We start from the raw sequence: 23,995 nt of genomic DNA, 5'->3' as shown, positions 1-23,995 counted from the left end.
AAGCCGTTAATCCCAAATAACAGTCTTTCTACTCCCTGAGATTCACCTTGCCTGCTACAGCCTTAAAACTCATTTATAATATAATGATTATCATGAAACATAATGGGAGGGATGGATCTTCGAGGCGATGAGAAGACAGCTAAAGTGCAGGTTAGAGGCTTCTGTTACCTCCAGCACATCTTGTGTTTCAATCCACACCCTGATTTCCAATACATGCTTTAGTTGCAATTCATGGTGTATTTTCAATTTGCACAAGGATTAATTTAGTATCCATTTGGCTTTGCTTTCTCGTTCACTGGTTTGTTTAGGCAATCAGGTAATGTAGAAGCATTCAGCTAATCATACACACACCCAATAAACTCAACGTATTTACCATATCTTCATTCCCTGTGGAGACAAGACCACTGTTTGAATGGTTGATGCCTGATATCAGTCATGTGACCATTTCAAAATCATTCCTCTCAAAAGTCAGATGTTTTCTGTTTATTCCTCACAAATAAATGTTTTCCGCGATATATCTGAAATGTAATTCAAATCTAAGGTTGGTTTCACTTAAGCTAACAGTGGGGGTTTTTATTTGCCTGTTTTAAGAAGCGTTCTTGAAGAAAATGTGTCTCTAATTTCGGCCTGAAAACCTGCTTTAATGTCCTGCCAGCAGAAATAATCTCTCCTCTCCCTTACATTGGTCACAGTAAGATTCATACAGGATAACAACACTTCCATCTTATCAATAGCACTCTCTGTGGGGCTGATTAATGCCTCAGCAGGTACCGCTGCACTGCTGTGGTCATGATCTTACACTCACTACCAGCAAACAGTTTGCTCTCACCTGCTCAGTATTCATATCACACACATTCTCTGGCAGAAAACTCCTTGGGAAAAAGGTTGGAGAACTTCCACCGGGTATAAAGAGCTGCTTAGCATCAGAAAAATCTGAGTGTTGTGATGTGGAAAACATGACATGTGTGTGTTTAGCTGTGTTAGAGATGGCTGCCTCTGCAACACAAGCTAGCCTGTGGGGGAAGAGTGTATCGCCGTGAGCAGTTTGAGTATCTGAGCTATGCTTCACTTGGCTACGCTACGCTAAACTGAGCTTAACACTAAACAAGGCAAGCCTGCTGTGGATCTGCCCGGAGCTTCTGGGGTGAACAAGCTGGAGAACACAGTCTGCTGCCGTCAAAAACACTCTTGGATAACACCGCTGACCCCGCAGTCTGGAGAACTGAGGTCAGCTGTAAGGTAACATCAGTCAAAGTGTTTGCTTTGAAGATAAAGACACACTTTTATCAATGAGATATGAGCCTAGACACACACACACACAGACACACACACAGACACACACTGTTTGTACTATAGAAATCCACATTAAGAAACCAAACCGGACTATTATTAATATAAATTGTATAGATATTGCATTATGGACTATTCAAATAGCAGGAAACACAAAGTTTGTAACAAGCTAGATATATGTTATTTTATAGTAAGTATTGTAGAGCAGCAGAGATATCCCAGCCTACAAATTATAGGAATATGTTACAGGTTTAACAAAAAACATATATGTTTGTTACAAATCCTGCACACAAAAAAATCACATGATGATTCTTTCAATATTAGTAACATGAGAATATTGATGCAAAAATGATCAATCGCTCCAATATCGTAATGGCATACCAGTCAAATGAATCACACTTTTCCAAATCGTGCAGCCATAAAACCAGTAAACAGCCAACTATCACAATGAGAACACAGGTGGTGAGCCTTCTTTGCTCAATAACAATATCTTAATCTTCGGATCCAGCAGGATACTTCACACTATCCCATCGTCTTAAATCCTACCATTTAATTACACCGCTGTATGTTTGGCACTCCAGCACAAACGGCCTATCTCCTGTATGTCAGGATTTGGCAGTGGTGGTGGCAGCTCTGCAGGTCTCTCTCTGGCATGTGGCCCCGGCTGGCATGGCGCTTCTGTCCTCAGTAAATGAAGACCATGCTGCTGCCGTCTGGATGTCTAACGGCCAGCGAGCTCGCTTTGTAAGTCTGTCAGCGATGGGAGCGTCACGCTGGGAAATGAGTGTGTGCCCGGGCACCACCGAGCAGGAGAGACTCATGTCTGAGTGGCACAGAACCAGAGCAAGGTTCTCCATATGCTCTCAGATGTTGGATTCAAAGTTCAAATTGACCCTCTGGGGTTAATGGAGGACGCACAGCTAAAGGTGTTGTGGAAATTCTGTTATTAAAAATAGAGTGGTGCACGAATAAGTCCTAAAACTGGAAATGAGTACGCATTTTACAACTTCCCGTTCCCTCGTCTCACTGTTTTTTTAAATATGTATTGGTTAGAGGCTTGAAATAAGATCTGTAGTTAAGAGATTTTCAACGACATAATATACATCAGTAAATAACCCACTTGTGAATGTCTTTTAAGTGTCATAAAAACGTGGGTTGCAAACAAGTAATTAAATAAACGACTTAAAGGTGGGGTAGGTAATTTTGGAGAAACCAGCTCGAGTGCGCTAGAATTTGAAAATACACAGCCGGAAAAAATCTACCACTTCCTTACAGAGCCCCTCCTCCAACACACACGAACGCGCACATGACCAATGAGGGCACGAGATAAGTTTGTGCACAGATGGAAGGCTGACAGGCAGGTAGGCCATCCAGTTATTTTAGCCGGGCCGGCTAAAATGATTGGTCGTGCTTTTTACAGTACTACGGCTTCCACAGATGACATTTTTTTATGGATTTGTTGTCAAAGCACTTAAAGCTCCCATGTCATGCTTTTCCGGTTATTACCCGTCCCCTTGTGTGTTATGAAGGTTTTTATGCATGTAAACGGTGTGCAGAGTCAAAACCCTCAAAGTACACCCTGTAGCGAGTAAAACTCTAACAACTACAACTCTAACTCTACCTCCCCAAAACGCCTCGTTGGAGATACGTCACTGCCCATTTGATTCTTCCGGGTACCGCCTGATGTCATGCGGTACCCGGAACGAAATGGACCAATCCCGAAGAGCTATGGCCACACCAGCAGCGGCGTGTTCCTCCAGAGGTTCGAAGAACCGGCATTTCACAGACGAAAGCTTCCAAAACATTGCCCAGTTTGAGGCCGGATATGCACAGCTTGTTTGGACCGTTTGGAGCAGGGGAAGATTCGGGTACACAACCTGTGAGTTTGCATTGTTATTTGTGTATTTATCAAACAAGGTAGCTACCACGACTGTTTAAATGTGTAAACATGTTTCGGACTGCTAAGCCAGTGCTAACTGTGCTAACTAAGTTGCTAGAGTTTAAATATATCAACTACAATGTCAGCAGATGGCCTTACATGTTTGTCATGGCAGGAGAATGTCTGCAGTCACACACACGGAATACTCATACAGTATACTCCGGGTGATTTACCGTACATTGTGACAGTACATGTATAGCTAACGAGGCTAGCTATGCATGTATAGCTAACGAGGCTAGCTATACATGCTAGCGGGAAACATTGTATGACCGAACGTAGCAGACTACCCGTAGAATAATGCAATTATAAACACGTTATTGCTAGCCTAATATGAACCACTAACTTTTGTTCATAGTAGTTTTATTACACTCCGTTCCTCCAAGCTAACGTTCATATCGTGTTAGCTACCAAGGTAAACAAAGCTAGGTTAGCATATTAGCAGGCAAGCTGTTCATTAGATATATCCACACTCCTACCACAACTACTACTAACGAATCTAAAACAACTAAGTTTCTCTAATATTTTGTGATTTGCATTTTATTTCGTCCAGACAGATCCTGCCGGACAATACATGACTGGACGACCACACTGAGGCATCGTCTCAAAAAGCCCCGGCTGCTATAGGCAAGATGCCGACAACAATATATGTATATTTACGTTCATTTTGTACATTTCTAAAAATAAAGTTTAATGGAAATACTTAGTAGGCCTATCCTTTCTTCCCTGAATTATTTGCACCTATAACATATCATTCATATATAGCAAACCATGATTTGATTTCTCATCAAACAGTAGTAGTTTATAACGGGTAAAAATAACTTACTCTTTGTTATGACCGGCTCGTAGGCCACAACGGAAAGACAAGGAGACATACACGAGTTTACAAAACCACGGCACATTTATTGTGGTAAATGCAGAGATAGGTGGTTGAGAGGATCGCAGAGTTCGTCTTCCTGCAGCCGCTTTGGAGAGAGACAGGGGCCGCCGCCGTGTGACTCCGGGCAGCTGGGCTTAATAGCACCTCGGCTCCGGAGGTGTCCGTGATCGCGCTGATTAGCCTCTTCAGCTCCACCCCATCGTAAGACAAAGGCCCTGGGGCCGTCACACTCTTCTATAACAACAGTTAAAAATATATATGTATATAAAATATACGGCTGTACCGACGCCATGATAAGACTGATGTTCCGCTGAGAGCAGCCGGGAAAAGCACTGAGACATGGGCGCAGGCTCTCTGGTGGTTGACTAATCAGAACAGAGTGGCCGAGCTGACCAATCGGAGCACACTAGGCTCACAGGGAGGGGGGGGCAAGAGCTCCAACGAGTCGTTTAGTGGAGAGAGTGAATACTGCTGAATACACATACTTTACAGAGATGCTGTATGCAAAACCAATGTGAGTTTGGAAAATTGCACAGTATAAATCTATTTTAGTATACCTCAACAATGTAATTATGATCAGTGGAAATGGCCATGACATGGGCCCTTTAAGATATTCATTGCTATCGGGATGTTAAGAGCATTCCATGGAATATAACAAAAAGTGTATCTCGAGCCGGTTTCTCAAACTTACCTACCCCACCTTTAACGTCATCGCACCAAACATTAGCCGCCTTTAGCTTGGCGGTGGTGATGTGCAGCCATGTGAACGTGATATCGTTCATTTATAGCCGAACATAGCGCTTTTTACTTCGGGCGATTGCTTTTACGCTTCAACAATCCTAAAGTAGTGTTAATATGTGAAGATTATAGATTGATATTATGAATGTGTGTTTACCACAGAGCTTACTTTCTGTAATACATGGAAATCCAATAGGGACATTTTGTTAAGAGCCCTTGCGATGCCATCTGCCAGCTAAGCCTACAAAATGACGTCATCACTGCACCACTCATAGAAGCTGACATCACATTGGCATCAAGTTGACACTATTTGGCGTACACTTGACATTATAAAAGTCAAGTCAAGTCACAGGGGATTTCTATCTTGACATGGCAGAAGTGAGTACTGAGTGCTTTGTTCCTTCCTGTAGAAACCTTTGTTACTCAGAACTAACTTAAGGACAAACTTGGTATTCTTTTAGCTTCTCTAATAACACCATTTTCACAACACAGGCGTGATGTTTTCCCCGAACTCGAAAGCAGTGGGTTTGGTATAAGCAGTAAAAGTTTTTGTCTTCACAGCGCTATAAGGGTCTTAGATGATCTTGATCAAACAGATCAAACAGCCCTATTTGGTGCATTTGTGCAACTTAAAATGTCTCTGCACCAAGCAATAGACAACTTCAATATACAGACTGAGAAAAAAATGACCTGTTTAGAGAGCATAATGAGATGCTAACCTACTTTTTTATTTACAGGTGTGTTTAGGGAAAACATCAAAAACTCAAGGTTGCATTGTGTGTTGTAGGCAGGAAAGACAAAGGCCTAATCCAAAACCTGCAGGCGTACAAAGCAAACTCCCCAGATGTATAGGCAGTCGGAGAGGATGTACGCATGTGTTTCACTGTGTGTGTGTGTGTGTGTGTGTGTGTGTGTGTGTGTGTGTGTGTGTGTGTGTGTGTGTGTGTGTGTGCGTGTGCGTGTGCGTGTGTTTGTGCGTGTGCGTGTGCGTGTGTGTGTGTGTGCCTGTTTACCCAGTCACACAATGCAGGGAGGAGGGGAAGGAAAACACAGGGACAGGCAGGAACCTTTCCGAGCACAGTTTAGCAAAATGTCAAGCACGCTCAGATCGCCGGTCGACTGAAATGTCACGGAGGCGAGACAGCAGAGAGGCTAAACAGGAAAACACGGCACAGGTGTATCTGAATGCCAGACAAATACTTTCAGTCCAACGCCTTCAAGCTGAAAATGCAGCATATTCACTAGTAACAAGAACAAAGGATTAAACTCCATTAAACCTCTGCCTTCATTTTGTTTTTTTACCACTGAACCAAGAAAATTGATGCACACTTAATTTTTCTGAAAGTGTGTGTGTTTAAGAGACTGTGTGTCTGTTTTGGCCATGGTTAAAGGCTCTCATGTTTATATATAGCCCATATACATGCAGCTAGGTCCATGCAAGTCAAATGACACGATCTCCTTTTAAGAAAACAGGATTGTCACAGAAAAGGAAATTTAAAGGGGCCCTAATCTGCTTCTCTTTCCTGTATTGTGTTATATAGGTCTCCATTGGACTCCTTTGTTAACTTCCAGAACATAATGACATCACTAAGTAATACATGCACTTCTATTAGCTAGCGCTCCAACTCATTGTATGTGATTGGCTAAGGGGCGGGGCATTTCTAAGCGGTTGACCAATCACATCAGAGCCGGCCAGCTAACCAATCAGAGCAGACTGGGCTCTGGTTTCAGACAGAGGGTGAAAAGAGGTGCTGCAGCACAAGCAGTATGAGAAAAATAAAGAGCTTTTTGAACATTAAAGCATGGAGACATGTTCCAGTAGAGACACTACATACTGATATGGACCTGAGATGAGCATAATATGGCCCCTTTTAAAAAACAGCACACATTGGAAGTGATAAGACACAGCTTGAGAGAAAGCATGTGCTCAGACCAGCTTGGTGTGTTAAGAGGTTCTGGGCAGGGGTGTAGCTTTCCTCCCCTGAAGTGTGCTATAATATAATTGTGCTGAAAGGCTGCGTGCTCACGCCACAGGAGGAGGGGTTTATATCGCAGCCTGCCTGCTGTAACGGTGTCAGGTGGTATTTATGAAACTTGTAATGGGGCTGAAGCCCAGGCACACCTGCTACACTGTGAAGGGTACACACACACACACACACACACACACACACACACACACACACACACATATAATAGCAGCAAATCCTTGACTTCTCTGCCTCTTTCTGTTTGTTTTCATCTGTATGTAAGTGCTTTGTTGCTATACAAAACTGATGAGGGATAAATGCATATAAATAACCTAGACCTGTCTTTACATGGCTTGAGTGGCAAAGAAACAGTTCTTCCGATAAAGAAGTAAAATATAACAAAGAAGGAACATTTTAGTCCCAAATATTCCTGATATACCCATTTAAAATAATTTGCCTGTTTCCATATCAGCATCAATTTACTTTAAGAGCTCGTTCACACATTTATGTTTTGGTCTATAAAATAGTTAGTAAAAAACGGCCATTAGATCTTCTCCGAAACAAAGTACTGTATATGAAATCACTAACATTGCTTGTTTCTGTTGCGATATCCTGTAGCAAAGTAGTAACTAATTCATTATCTGTCAATTGACCAATCAATTAAAGAACTTATTGTTTAAGTATTATAGTTTGTCACATTGTTAAAGACCAATAAACTGAGGTGAGGAGGTTACTTATACTGCCAGTCATTTAATCTAAAATAGGCTCAAACGTTGCTTTTTTGCCCTCTTTTGAAGGTGTTATACAAGATTACTCTGGTATGTGCATGCTGTACACTCGCAGTTCTGCCTTGAACATTACATTATTAACTTGCTGTATTAAAAAAAGTATTTACTACACTTGTGACACCATTCAGAACTGTAAAACATTTTTGATTTGGAAAGATTTTTCACCCAAATCTTGAAGTTTGGTGTACACAGAATACAATCTGCTGGTCTTTTGCTGAGAAAGAAGCTGTTTTGTTGGACTTTAAGAGGCAGAGTGACTGGGGACTAATGAGCCTCCACACAGCTACAGGTTGGTGAGATTAACTCTAAGTATCTCTGAGCTCACATTAAGATGCCTGCTGCATGATGAAACCCCGGCAAGATGTAAAAGCTGCAGCCTCGGAGCAGCACCTGTGCCAAATCTGTTACACCGATAACCCAAAAAGGAAAACTGCAGCTCAGCCAGACTTCTGCTTCGGTTACATACCTGATGAAGGCAGGAAATTAAACTTTTTGCCCATCGACTTCACTGGCTTATAGTTTCCAAAAGTCAACAGCTAATTTGGAGAGACGTAGCTTTACCTCAACGTTTAAATACCAAGGTCAAAATCTTAAAATTACCCAGGTCAATGGCAAGAAGAGAGGTATTTCTCTTCAGTAATGTCAGCCTGAAACAATGAAATCAGGTTACCACCCATAGACACAACTTTCCCTCATTGCTCTGAATGCTATCTAATCTTCTCAGTATGCTGTTAAAATAAACTGTAATGTGGTTGTTTATGTGGTTTGACATTTGATGCTTGTACTTCACAGCGGATAGTAAAGATGATATCAGGACAGCTGAAAGTATACACATCTTCTTGCAAGCTGAAAACCTGCCTGCTTCAACTGCACCTTGGCTATTAAAACTAACGTTAAAAATGTTTTAATACTTAAACGGTTTGGTCTACTCCTAATGCACCAGGAATTAAAGCTTGTGTACTTGCATGTTTCTCGCTGTTCTAGGTATGGAACTTCATGGATGTTTGCGCTCATTGTAAGTAGCTTTGGATAAATAGCGTCAGCTAAAGGGCAGGTGAAGAAATAGCAGTTTATTTTTTAATTAACTACACAAAAAGACTGCACTATATCAGAGGAACCCCTGTATACATACGCACGCACGCACGCACGCACGCACTAACACACACACACACACACACACACACACACACACACACACACACACACACACACACACACACACACACACACACACACACACACACACACACACACACACACACACACACACGCACACACACACACACACACACACACACACACACACACACACACACACACACACACACACACAATTCCTGCCATAACAGACACACCTCCTTAAAACAAGCCACACAATCACAAACTCACACAATCGCACATACTCTGCATTTATATATTTGTATCAAAAGCTAGTATTGCAGTTGTTCTGTCTGTTTTGATGTTCACACAGGTGGACAGTAAACACACAGGTGTCTTTACCCCACAGGTTTCCCTCAGTGAAGGCAGAGGGAGCCAGAATCCCTCTAGCAGAACAAACAGGTAATAAAACGATGAGAAGCCCGCAGTGTGTCCAAGTCTCCTGGAGACGAACAGCTGACACCTCTACTATCACACTGCAGCCGCAACACCGATGCAAAAAATGCTTTGATCAGCAAAATCACCAAAGTGGATAAGCAGCATCTTCAGGGACAAGAAGGGATCCTGAGCACTCAGGAGGAACAATAACAGAGGGAAAGATCATTGAATGTGACAATAAATTATTGTTGTTATCCCATTAGTCATATGCACTACCCATGCAACTAGTGATTAAGCACATTTTTATCTAATCTGTTTATTACTTTATTCATCAATTTACTAATTGTGTGGGCTATGAAATGATTGTCAATTTCCTACAGCCCACATGATGTTTTCAATATCTTGTCTCCTTTGATAACAGTCTAAAAGCTAAATTAAATCAACTCACTGCCGCATAAAGCAAAGAAAAATAGAGAATGCTTATAATTGATAAGATGGATTTGCTGTATGTTAATCAACAAAGGGATATATAGTTTCAGATCTAAACTACACAAGAAAACTAAACCAAAACAAAAATGTGAATGTAATTTCAACCCTGTAAAAAACTTTTGTGCCAAAACACTACCAGGAAAAAGAGAGCTCCAGGTATTCACAATCAGGATTTAACCAAAAAGTATGAACCAAAAGTGTCAAAATAGGCATGAACATTTTATAAAGGGGCCCCTACTATTTCTTTTTTGGGTGATCTCCCTTTCCAGTAGTGTGTTCTATGGGTTTCTGTGCATGTAAATGGTCTGCAAAGGCTCAAATGTTCTCTTCCACACACTCAGCCCGTCGCGTGAAACGCCTCCATTGGACTCCTTTGCTCCACTCTCCTATTGGGTAGCGCTACAACACATTGTACGTGATTGACTAAGGGGTGGGCCGAAACCTGGGGTATTATATTCAGTCAACAGCAGTTTTTGGATATTTGAGAACCTGGAACCAGTTCATATTTGGATATATTTGAAGAATAACTTGAACTATTACTGCTAGTTATTCTAAACAGGCACTTCAACTGTAAAGTACAACAGAGGATGTTCCTAGAGATCAGATGACAAACCTTTCTACAATAATAATGACCTGCTAAAGACAGGATGACTGTTTTGTCACATGAATCTGTGATAGTAGAATAGCATGTGTTCAGTTGTGACTTTGAGGCCCTGCCCACATCGGAGTGGTGCTAACGCGGCCATTGTCATTGCTTCGGTGCAAACGTGTTGCTTCATGCCTACAGCTCATCAAAAACATTGCACTCTTCTGGCTCAGCAGCCGCCTCAATTACAGCAGCATCACCCTCCATCCGTCCATCCAGCCTGGGTGTAATTCATCAGGGCTGGGTGGCCTCCATTAGCGCTCACTCCGCAGGGACAGGACAGACTCTGAAGCACAGCACTCTGGGAGCACTGGGCCCCGCACTTTACCCTAACAGCTTCCAGCAACTGTGCATCCCCTGAGCAAGACACACACAACAAACACAACACACACACACACACACAACACACACACACACACACACACACACACACACACACACAAACACACACACACACACACACACACCACACACAACACACACACACACATCACACACACACACACACCACACACACACACACACACACACACACACCACACACACACACACACACACACACACACACACACACACACACACACACACACACACAACGTCTGGAGGCTCCAATTAGCAGCCATCACCTGTAATTCAATAACAACACTCCCTTTCTTTCCAGCCTCTGCAGCTCTTTTCTTTCACTGGACCGTGAGTTAGCTTAAAAAGGGCGACTCCTAATGCTCTCCTGCATCAACAAACAAATCTAAATCGACGCTGACAGTTTATTAAAGCCTCTGAAAACACCCGCATATTTTTTGTTTGTGAGCAAGTAGCCTTTTTTACAAGCTTCATTCACCATCCTTCGCCTTCATTTACTCTGTGTGTGGAGCCCACAGGACACAGGATGGAGACACACTGCTCGTCTCTCCTCAGCTTCTAATCAAATCCTCTGTTCCATTTCGATGGGTTCACTCACCGTCCGCCCGGCAACAGAGAGGCAGCAGCTCTGTCTCTGTCAAACTATGAAACAAATACAATATCACTATAAATACAGAGAAACCTATTGACAGAATGTGAACATCACAACGGTAAAAACACTCTCTACAGTCAGGACAATGTTAGCCGACAGCAGGAAACATCTATTAAAAAGTGAGCAAACTGAATGAAATATGTTTAAACCAATCAGGAGCCAGTACAGTTGACCGTGCAACTAATCAATCATTACATTATTGTTTAACGTATGGATTATTTTCTTTACTCATTTATGTTTGGATTATAAAAAAGCTCCCCTAACCCAAAATGCTGAAAAATGAAATGATACAAGAAGCTTGAACTACCAAGAAGCTGATAAATTAGCAAATTGAACGAGCAGTTGCAACCACCACTGGTGTAAACATAAATAATTCATAGTCATTGAGCAAAGGGAAATGAGTCAGTAGAGAAAGATTGAACTTAATGCAGATGTTTTTAGAAATGATTAGTCAATTATTTAGTTAACGCTCCTTGGGAAAACAGAAACACAAGATAGTATCTTCTTCTTTAACTTAACTGCGTAAAAGTAATCAGCTTCCCTTTTCCCCTGAGATGTGACTTTAATGAGTTGTAAAGACTTGGATGAGAAAGCATGGAAACACACCTGGTCAGACATTCATTTTGGTTGTGCTCCAGTAAAGTGTCAATGGGAGGAAACAATCAAGTATGCAGCGCTCAGCATGCTAACGAGGAGAAAAGGCTAGTCACCTTGCATCTGTACGCGTTAAAAAGACCTGAGTAAGGACAGACTTTTCCCAAAATACCTTGCAACACCCTGCAGAGAGGGTGTGGGTTGATTTAATGTATAAGTATCAGATTTATAATATGGATTTCTGGCAAAAAAGCATAGTTATTAGGCCTCTTTCTATAGTGCAACGTGCTATATATTATCGCTTCTGTCCAAATGTTCATTCTTTCAGATATTTTAATTAAAAAAACTGAAATTTCTGAGTCATTCTCCTCATTTTATAATCCGAGTGGAGTATTTACAGTGTTAAAGAGTAGAATAAATCACTCTACTGTGCTTCTAATCTCCTTTTATATTCCCCTCCCACCTGTCCCGCTGCTGCTGTGCCCATTGAAGTCTCTGGGGGGTCTTTAGAGAGTCCAGAAGCCTCATAACCCACCTGTCCACCTCCTGATTTATGTCTCCTGAGACCACTGAGGGATGCTGGGAGTTTGCCTCGTACCTTTCTTTTTTAAGCTTCATTCAATCATAAATAATGTGCACTCTCTGAAGAATCCTTTGGTTTCGACCGCGGTTTTATATAGCTTTGGTTTGCAAAAGTAATGTAATGTAGAATCAGGATAAATAACCCGCTGTGGTTCTTTCAGTTATTTGAATACATAATGTTCCAATGAAAATAATCGTGTTCCCGTGAAGAGGCATTCGAGCAGGGTAGGCTCTAAAATGGATATGTCATGGTACAGGCCTAAAGAAACATTTTCCATTACTGTATTCTGTAGAATTTGAGTGTGTGCTATTTTAGAATAAGAAGCGGTTCGAAGAATATCCTGGCAGAGACAGCACAGACTGAAGAAATCCAACCAGAGAATCGTTCAAACTTATTTGAAAGTTCAAGTAACTAAAGTTGAATTTCCTTTCGCCATAGGAGGAGACGACCTACCACGCCGGCAATGGACCACACTAAACCGTCTACGAACTGGGGTCGGTCGCTTCAAAACATCAGTGAAGAAGTGGGGCCTGGCAGACAGTGCTGCATGCGAGTGCGGTGACCCTGAACAGACTGCCGAACATATAATAACCTGCCCTTTATATAGACCACCCTCGGAAGCCAGCCTCTTCGACGTAGGACCAGAGATGCGGGCATGGCTACACGACACCGAGTTGGACCTCTGACGTTACACGAAAGAAGAAGAAGAATTTCCTTTAAGTGACAATTATTTAAATGTTTTGGGTCCACTCTCTATTTTGTTGCAAATTTTTCACCAGTATTAGAAATACGTAGAATGACCTATTCAATATAGTGTATTTAACTCTTAAGAGCATTTGATTGCAACTAATAATACTTTTTCTCAATTAATCAATTCATTTTAGGTTTATAAATTGTCAGAAAACACTTACAAAAATACCCATTTTAGTCGCCTCATGCCCAATATGATATCTTCAGAACTTCTACTAAACACCAAAACCCCAAATATTCAATGTTCTATTAGTTAAGACCAGAAAAGAAGAAAAATAAAAATATTATTATTTTTATTTTTGCTTAACCCTTAGATGCATAAGTGGGTCTTTTTTGACCCGGTGATGTGGTTTTCTTGAAGTATCTTTGTAATTACATTTTTTTATCATTTCATATTCCAGCTATTCCTCAAAAAACATGTTTTGGATATCATGCCATTCAAATTTTTTATTTACATTTTAAGAAATTGTAGTTTTTGTATTACTACCCCAAGCTTCCATAAGTGGGTCAAAAATGACCCGCATGCATTTTCTATGGAATTTCTTTTCAAAATGTAAAAAAAATGTCTAAAATTATAAATAGTGAAAAATTAAACATAAAATATTTCTAGTGTGAACCAAAATATAATACTAAATATAATACAAGTGATTTGTCTTAACCAAAATGACAAAAATGGCATAAAAACACATATTATTCTAATACGGATCCTGTTTGACCCACTTATGGAAGAGTGTAGGGTCCAGTCACTCTAAGTGCATCGAAGGGTTAAACAGATGAATTGATTATCAATATAGATGAGATGGATCTTTATTGATCCCTGTTTAGTTAATATTTCTGCTGTATAAATTGTGGTTGTTAAAGCTCAGTTTTGTTCTTTAAGTGAATATAGACATGGCTTTTTACAAGGATGAATAATAATATTTCACTACAGCAACAAAGATAGGGGTCACAGCTCACTCACTTCCCCTCTGTCTCTCTCAACTCTTCAATAAAAGCACTGAATGCCTGAAAAAGCTCTTTCTAAAATAAAAAGCTCGAGCTCATAATGTAATGTGACACTGGGCTTTAGCTAAGTACTTTTTCCTTTTATTTTAAATCCATTTCATTTTCCGCTCCTTTCTCGGTTGCAGCATTTTCTACATCTGTTTTTTTTTTCGGTTTACCTTTGAGATGTGTCCCAATTTGCATGGAAGCGAATGAAAGCGAGTAGCCTATCACAGGCGAGCGGCACTTCAATGACCAACATGCGCAGGATTAGGGCTCGACTTAGTCTCTGCAGTACGACATCCGCAGGCAGCAGCTTCGGGCTGCGTTTCCACTGAGTTCCTCTGTTCTGCCTCTCAGGCGGCAGGAGAAAAAAGAGAATGGAGGATGGCAGGATATGCAAATTGTACCACCACCACCACCAAAGGAGAGGGAGAGGAGTTTCCCACCGGCTGAGTGTGAAAGAGCGCTCCCCCTCTCCCACACAGGACTTTGAATGGGACTCTTTCTTTTCACACACTCTGGCCTGCATCAGAATCAGAATCAGGTTTATTAGCCAAGTAGGTTTTAGACATAAAAGGATTTTGCTTTGGAGTATAATGGTGATAGGTAATCACAGTGAGAGGAATCATGCTGTACAAAAGGAGCAAAAAAACTCGTATAAAAACTATTTAAAAAATCAGAAATAAAGAAGTTCTGATTCTGATTTCTGAAAAAAAGAACTAATGTTAAAAACAAAATTAAGAGTTTTTTTGACACAAAATATAAATACACAAAAACTAAATTACGAATATGACAAAATACTAGAATTTCAGATTTTGAAATTGATAGCGATGAACAGTAATGTGCAAAATACACAGAGAGATGTGCACACACAATCTCACAAATGGGTATTGAGTAATCATTAAATACTAACGCAAATGCACACATATGGAGGTTTTAACACATGTCACACACACACACGCACACGCACACACACACACACACACACACACAACACACACACACACACACACACACACACCACACACACACACACACACACACACACACACACCACACACACACACACACACACACACACACACACACACACACACACACACACACCACACACACACACACGCCCACAAGGTGTGAGGTGTGATGGTGGTCAGCAGCAGAATAAACGGGTTGCTTCCCCACAGGCAGTCTTCACAGCTCAGCCTTGCTTAGCGCCACATTGTAGATTGAAGTGTTAGCTGTTAGCTTCTCAGGGGGAGCCTCTGGAACAACATGAATATGCAGGTGGTAGAATGGGAACGATGAAAGGCAACAGCAAAGCAGGTTGCTTGTGGAAATGGGATAGGCCGCCTCTAAGAAAAAATACGAGTTTGGCAGTTCCTCTGAGATTTCAGGCACGAGTGGCGCTGGAGGTACATTTCAGTTCTGCTTCCACATTTGGCTTTCTTTCGAGCGTAGGTGGCAGTGGCAAACTCTCAATTCATGACATCAATTTTAAACGGCATTGTGAGTTACAAAGGAGGATTTGGCTTTGCTGTGATATTATTTTAATCTACCATGGCAGACTTTACAGAAAGTGGATCTTTTACACAACTCTTTTGAGCTGTTCATTCGCAGCATGGCACATCACAGGTCTTTGGGCGAAGAGGCTATACACTCTGAATGCATTTCATTGATTCATAGCAACAAACAGGCAGCCATGTTGTTCTCTAATCAACCAGAAAGCACAGACAATAAGCACTCTTTCTTGGGGTTTGACATTATCTCTGATATTTGTTATTGTATTGGGTAACAATATGTGTTCATTGTCTTCAAAATCCACCTGCCGTTATGTTTGTACTTCTATTCTGGTGTTGTAAACTTTGCACAATTAAAGTGTTCTTAATTGATTTAGGTGTGCTCATGCTGGCCCTTGACCTTTGGGTGACTAATGATTAAAATGTACAAAATTGTAGGTTTATATTTGAAAAAGGAACATTTGCCATAAAGACACAGTTAGCTTTCATTTTTGTGTGTGATTCGATGCACACAAAGCTTTCTATGGTTTATTATTATTGGATTAGCCAGTTTAGATGTACCATTTTACCAATTTGGGAAACTGTTGAACTTAGTTGCATTTGTTCTTTACGCAGCACGCTGATAAAATATGCCACATTCTGAAACTCTGCTGAGCATCTCCTTGTCACAGAGTTCCTTAGCACATGTGCTTTGTGGTGTTGCAGCTCCAGGGCTGCTCCTTTGACCTCTGACCTCTCTGTGCAGGACTGGGAGGCTTTGTTTGGGGGGGATTGTGTATTCCTCTAAACCTCTGTTGTCAACACTGGTGGTAAGACAACTTATACTTTTAGTTTCAAAAGCCACTTAGCTTTTAGCGACGTATGTTTCAGATGTAGTCGGACTCCTCGCTGCAGAGCGGCCTGTACGACACTATTGGTTGCTCTCAGTTTCGTATCAAATCAGAGGGCAGCAAACCATTTCCCTTCCACCTCGACTAAAAATAGTTCCCATGTTGAGTGTTCATGAGTAGCAGAGGCAAATCACACCTGCACAACAACAAGCACGCCTCAGCAGGCTGCTGTTTTCACTCATTGGATGAGGGCTACTTTCTGAATATTTTGTTTAGTTATTGAAGTGAGTGTGGCTGCTGGTGTAACAAAGGCTATCAGTGCTGTGAAAATCGATGTCACTGTGTCTCTATACTGACAAACTCTCCCGCTTTCTGCCTTTAAAATCCATCAGACATACTTGTTAAATTGATACGGTTTTAATTAAATATCACTTTCAGTTACACATAGTTGAATCATGCTAAAGCTTGCTGTATAGTGCATGATGAATAAAAGAATCCAGGCTCTGAGTGCGTTATTTTGTTTAACCTGCTAGAGGCTGTATTGTTTAATCATGTTTAAAATGTACTTGTATGCTTTTATTAGGCTGTTTTGGGTCACCTGCCTCAAATTTCCACGCTTCATGTTCCAAGGTGCCTTTATAGCCGACGTCATGCATTTAAAATGCAACAGCATCAGCAGGAGCCGCTGATTTTCCCTAACAGCCACCGTGTTAATGCATGTAAATCCAAACAAGCAGGCCTCTGTTGTTATGCAAAGCCTGGAGGAAAGTAGCAGTTTCCCACCTTGATGCAAACACACACAACACACACACTCTCACTAACGCACACACACACACACTGCTCCATTAATCACAGCAGCAGCATCAGTAGCTCGGACGCACCTCCCCCTCCGGACCGTAAAAGGCGATGGGAGGGGTTAATGCTGACTCGCTAAAGACATCCTGTAGTGCTTTGTCATTCCACAGGCCCATTTGTGCAAGGGAAACACACACACACACACACACACACACACACACACACACACACACACACACACACACACACACACACACACACACACACACACACACACACACACACACACACACACACACACACACACACACACACACACACACACCACACACACACACACACACACACACACACACACACACACACACACACACACACACACACACACACACACACACACACACACACACACACACACACACAGCCCCAGGCTCTTCAGCACAAGGAGAAAGTAACATGAATGACCACTGGTCATGGATCAATTAACAGCTACTGTTGACCACCACCACTAATAGCACTCAGGACCATTTCCCCTCGGCCATCTCACTAATACACAACAACGCTTCACTTGTGCATAAATATTCACATTACACTCGAAAAAAAACACCTAATTCAAGAATGAGCAGTCATGTATAAAATACATTTGGCTATTAATAAGCATAATCCTGTGTTAGATTCTGCTTCCTAGCATTTGCTAAATGTGATGACTAGCATCTATTCTTTGTTATCAGAATAATCTCATGAGTGTACCAGAGTGAACCCAGCCGATGGCGAAACCTGTTAGCTTCAAATAAATGCTGAATAATACCTCAGAGGCAGGACGCTCACACGACTCCTCTGCGGCACAACAGCTGCAAATAGAGCACCTAAGGGTGACCCTAAGAAAATGGTTCATCCATACAGAGATCAAACAAATAAGACAGGCAAAAGTATTTATATTTTACCCTTTAAGACGCCCACATTATGTCTTGATATGAAGCAGTACGCTCAGTCGAAGAGCGATAGTCCTTATAAGATGATGCAAAGCTTGCTTGTACAACATGCAGAGCAATAATAGAGCATTACAGCATCTACAGAGGGGAGCTGAATAAAACCCGGCACACAGAAGAAATGCTACTCATCTTGTTGCATCAAACAACAGCAAGCTGATCAAAGAGACTATCACCAAAGAGACAAGAGCCTTCCTTTAAAACAATCATTCAAAGCACTTTCATATCAATTTCCCTGACTTGATGAAAGTTATATAAAACAGCAATGAGTGAACAGAGTCGTTGGTAAACACTTCAGTTGTCTGTTGATGCATCAATGTCCCGACCAGTGAGAATACTCCATATAATATAACCAAATGTAAATCTGCACATTTGCTCGGCTTGAGCATTGTTATGCAACGTTATAATTATTTTTAGCACAGCATTAGCTCCAGAACAGTAATTGGAACCAAAACAGGGAAACTTTAAGGTTTCCTGTGGATATTTTGCCCTTCTGTAAGGCTCTGGAGCTATATGAGCAGATCCCTGTTTTGTAATTGTACACAGGCAATATACATTCTTGCCAGGGGTTTCACAGTATTCCACTGATCTAGAAGTGGCTGTAAGATGCCAAGATCTGCAGCAAAGGGACAGCAAAGGCAGAGAAGAAGAACACTTATAGTGTACATTTAATCTAAACAATGCAAGATTTCGAAAACTAATCTTTGCATGTCAAAGGAAATGCATTCAACATGTTTTTTAGACCTCAAGATTACAAACAAGGCAACTCTGAATAACTAAAGATAACTCCACATGGGACTTTTAAACACCAATTAATGTCCACAACTCTACAGTCCTAACACAAATGTCCATTTTATGTTAATTAACGGACAATAAAGTAATCTGAATCAGATTTTTTACCAAAACCATATTAGGTCGGGGGACAGGCTCTGCTGAAGGCCTGGCAGGCTGTAAGCAGTCCGAGCCTGGGAGTAGGCCGCTGTGTTTATCCTGTCAAGGTATGTTAACACCAGGCTGCATTCCTGTAGTCCCTAAATTGCAGTGTAAGATTACAGCCCAGCTGAGTGCGCACTCATACACACACATACACAAACATGGGGAACTTTAAAGCAAGAGGAAAGGCGTTGGATGACGAAGCCGTGACCAAAGTGGCAGCAGCAACAGGCGGCGCATGGAGGGCCGACACCTGCCATTTACTGCAGACGACCAACATGAGGTGGAGCTAAAAACAAGTTCATCAAGCACTGAGAATAAAAACAGATCCACGACTTCCCCTCTGCAATGATTTCCATACAAGCATTACTTAAAAAACAAAGGAATAACAGTTGTATAAGTACTGCGCATCCTGCTACCACTCACTCTAATGTATGATGTGTGGAAAGTGTTTAGTCTGGGCAGAAAAGTGAAGGTTGCTGAGGGTCTCTGCAGACCTATAGCTCCATGACACTCACCCTTTACTGGGCTTTTATAGCAGCATGTTTACAGTGTCTGCCTGGAGGGAAATCATCTCTGTACAGAGGTGGAGTAAAACTAACTGACTGCATCTATCAATAACATGCAGACAGGTGAGGGAAGGTGTTTAGATATGGGAGGACACTGCCATTTAGTCTTGGGTGGCACACAAAAACAACACTAAGACACCTGAATATGTGTCTCAGTCACCTCTTAATTACACTGCAGTGTGGTTCAATGTGAATGAAATTATATAGTATCGGAGTCCAGAACAAAAGGTATTATAGGTGTTAGGAGATTGGTGTCAACACCTGATTGGCACTGTGCATGCATGATACAAATATTCAGCAGAAAGAATGAATAATGTTTAATCTAGATGTGTTTTTTTGCCTCTAACTAGCAGATTTCGTAATCCGTCTGATAACAATACCTGATGATTTGTTAACAGGTCTGGTTTAGTAAAACATAATTGTGCAAAGTGAATCTAAACTAGAAAATAAAATGCATGTAAAACGTTGACACTGTGGTTTGGACCCAAAAAGTAGAGGTATGTCAGAGTGCCCTTCACACACAGCGTTCAAGATAAAAACAAATGTTTAACCTTGTATTCTCCAGCTGTCTGTCTGTCTTTCTTATTTAATGAATTAATGTGGCTAATGTGCTGTAATTTGGGGAAAGCTTTACAAGTATGTGTAATATTTATAATGCCTTATAATGTCTTTACACATTTAGCCATTATGTTAAAACACGTTTCAGCAAACAATGTAAATGTGGAAAGGGGATGGGCCCCAGATATGTAAGTAGGAAGAAAGCTAAGTAAATAAATGTAGGAAGATAATTAGCTTTCTTTGAAAATCAATATAGGATAGGTTGCTTTTCTTTGTAATATATAAATATTAGGCATTTTCCCCCATCATCTGATATTTTATAGACAACATGATGACTCAATAATTAAGAGAAGATGACAGTAATTGGTAAATAAGATATTAATTAGGAGATTTGGCTGCATGGTGAATAGAAGCAATAAAATATGTCAAGTAAAATGTATTATTCTCACAAAAGGTCCTTCCTACAGTATGTTTTCTCACTTTCCAAACATTGCACAAAGTGAAAACGTGTTATTAGTAATAGAATAGAAAGTGTGTAGGATCTCCAGCAGCTTTTGGGACAGTAGAGTAGATTATAATAGCAGCTGTTTGCCACATAATGGTGATGACAGACTGGAGGTCATGGTACCTTAGCACAGCCAGGCTAATGTTGGGCACATGAGCTCTTTTGAAAATTACAGGATAGGCTGTGAGCGAGGAGTCTGTGTCATGTGGATGAAAAATAATAAGTAAATAAAAAACATGATTGAATTGAGGCAGGTGTAGAAGGAGACGAACAGAAGGGAGTTTTCACTTGCAGAAGATGAAAGCGGTGCGCACTGAATCACAGCACCTTTTGCCATCTTGATTGTGCCCCGTTACACGGACACGCTCCTTTCACAACATCATGGTATTTTTGGGGGAAATTAACAAACCGTCACGCTCAGGAATATTCCTATCGAGCATGTGAGGCGTATACTTGCGAGGATATCACGGATAATTCTGTTTTAATACACCTTTATAGGTGTTGCATCACCTTGCGTACCTGGCTGTCTCCGGTCCAGGAAAAAAAAAAAAGCAGCAACCCCGCCTTCACTGCAGTAATGGTACTGACCGCCATTCCCTTCCGCACACCGCTCAGGAAATTGTATAACGAATTACCGCAACACAATAGATGGAAACGAGAGGTTTTGACGGTGAGCCCTTTAAGCACTGTTATTGTGGAGGAATAGCACAGGAATAACCACCTTGTGCACCAAGCATTGCGCGTGCAGACTCACACGAGCTGCAGGAACCATACAACCCATCCATACACAATAAGAAAAAAAGCATAAAAGCGGAGATAAAACGTGCACAAGTGGGTCAGAAATGTGTGTCGAGGAGATAAATCCCGCGAGAATAAAAACAGGCGAGCATCCATGCGAAGCTGGCATGGCACACACGGAGACAAACTACACAAAAATCATCTCTACCTGCACAAGTTGACATTTGGAGCGGTTTTCCTGGCTCCTACCGAGACAGAGGCTTTAGGGAACGGCGAGCAAATCCTCTTCCGGTAACGATCGAGAGCCGCAGGTGTTATTTCTGTTTATTTCTAGGCCATTTGTCAGCCCCGTTATCCGCGTTCAGGTAAACATGATGATGAGGATGATGATGATGATGATGGCTCCTGTACGGGCGCACAGTCACCGTCGTGTCGTCAGCAGGAGAAAAAAAAGGTGCTTTCCAGCCCCTCGGCTCACACACATTATGCCTCATAACGGTGTGTAAAAATATATAAATATATCCCTTTACTTTTTTTATTGGCTCATACGATGACAGAGGGGGGAGCACAGGTAAGGAACCGACCAATGAGGGTCTCTTGTTAAAAAGGGTTGTGTAAATGTACAAAAACCACGCCTAGATTATATTTTGATATCTTTACTTCATCACAGGTGGATTTAAAAATAGTTTATGGTGTGAAAAGATGTTCAGACCCCGCAACACCCATTCTGAAATCATTCTTATAATAACTACTCCCTGTAGGTGATGTTATTACAACTATATTACAGCAGATACAAATACAACACAATAGGATCAGATAATGCCAACACTGACAGACAAATCTATACTAAAAGTCCATAGTTTTATAAGGCAAAATCGAAACCTATGCTGATAAACAAAACCAAAAGCATTGCTTATAATGACCAAAATGCAGCAAACAACATTAATCTTCAGCATTGATATCCCGAATTAACAGGTGCAAAAAGAAACAGCAGAACATGTGCAATAGGAGCGATTTGCAAGACAATCAAAGAAAACTCACGCTAAACAACAACAAAAAAATTAAATTATTAAAGCTAAACTGGTGCAGGCAATGAGGAAATGCATGCATAAAGATATATTTGCCCAAAAAAACTACTTCAGCAAGGTTAATAATATGATTTTGTACTCTTACCTTAACTAAGGGAACATGTGGTGCTGCAGTTGTGGCAGGGAGGGGTGAAGTGGAGATAAAATAAACATCCCATCTCTTTGCCATCAGCAGCAGCAGAGAACCAAACCCCATGCAAAGAATCCCATGCATCCACCATCCGGCCACCAAAACAAACAGATAAAGCGAACTATACTGACCAGGAGGGACAAACTGCACCGTCCGGGGCCGAGCGAGCAGCAACAACCTCGCCCTAAAAAAAAATATGCACTAAAGTACAAACTGCACTCTAACGGGCCACGTTGTTATGCGTAAAGCCCCGCAACCTGCCGCCAAGTGTTGCAAAAGTGGCCGAAAAGTAGAGAAACAAAGATAGGAAAAGTGAAGTAAACTAATAATACAAGTACCAAGCGCTCCTCGGGGTTATTATAAGTGCCGGATAACGGTTCACTCTTGTCAGCCATGCATGCACCGCTAGGCGGAGAGAGCAGCCAGCAGCCAGGTATAACGGTACACCACTACCCTGGGATATAATACTGCACAAAACTCCTCGAAACGTGGTCCAACTCACTCCCCAAAAGTCACCAGAAGTAGTTAACCGAGTGAAAAGCTTTCCATTCGCCCGCATGGATCACCCAGCAAAGATTAGGCAGGAGTTTTTCACTTACCGCTGCTCCTCTTCGGGTTAGCCTGTTTTCTGCGCTTACACCTGGGGCCATCCGCCATGATCCTCTCGCTGAGTCTGAAGCGCAGCCGCTCGCTAGTCACCTCCTCCCTCCTCCCTCCTCCTGCTGTCTCCCCCCTCCTCTTCCTCACCCCTCCCTTCCCCTGTCCGCTTTACGACATCACCTTCTCCCCGCAAAAACACCTGGTTTGCGACACACTCGTCCGCCTTTACGGCATCACCTCCTGCAAACACCTCAACACGTGGCCCCTCCTACTGGCCGCACATGGGTGTGTGTTGTTTCCAAACTGTGGTCCTCCCGCCCTGTCAGGGACGTCCCGGGACACAAGCTCACATGAATACATTAAATACAGAGGTGGAAGAATACTTATAGCTTATACTTGAGTAAAAGTAGAAATACCAGAGTGTAGGAATACTTTGTAACAAGTGAAAGTGCTGCATTGCAAATGTTACTCAAGTGAAAGTACACAAGTTTAAGCACCAAAATATACTTAAGTGAAAGTACTCATTGTGCAGAGTGGGCACTTTTTA

The 23,995-nt window shown here is 41.6% G+C and overlaps 1 protein-coding gene across 2 annotated transcripts in view; it reads right to left on the bottom strand.

The window, feature by feature from the left end:
* Window positions 1–23,555, bottom strand: part of LOC117500235 (zinc finger E-box-binding homeobox 1-like) — a 60,046-nt gene extending 36,491 nt beyond the window's left edge. For both annotated transcript variants that reach the window (XM_034153034.1, XM_034153035.1), the window contains exon 1: window positions 23,448–23,555. In XM_034153034.1, the coding sequence (XP_034008925.1) occupies window positions 23,448–23,505 (58 nt within the window). In that variant the 5' untranslated portion in view covers window positions 23,506–23,555. The remainder of the gene's footprint in view (window positions 1–23,447) is intronic.
* Window positions 23,556–23,995: the final 440 nt, after the last annotated feature.

The sequence above is a fragment of the Trematomus bernacchii genome, unplaced genomic scaffold (assembly GCF_902827165.1).
Source record: "Trematomus bernacchii unplaced genomic scaffold, fTreBer1.1, whole genome shotgun sequence".
Lineage (NCBI taxonomy): Eukaryota > Metazoa > Chordata > Actinopteri > Perciformes > Nototheniidae > Trematomus > Trematomus bernacchii.
The sequence above is the reverse complement of the archived record's forward strand: the minus strand, read 5'-3'. Positions and strand labels throughout refer to the sequence as shown.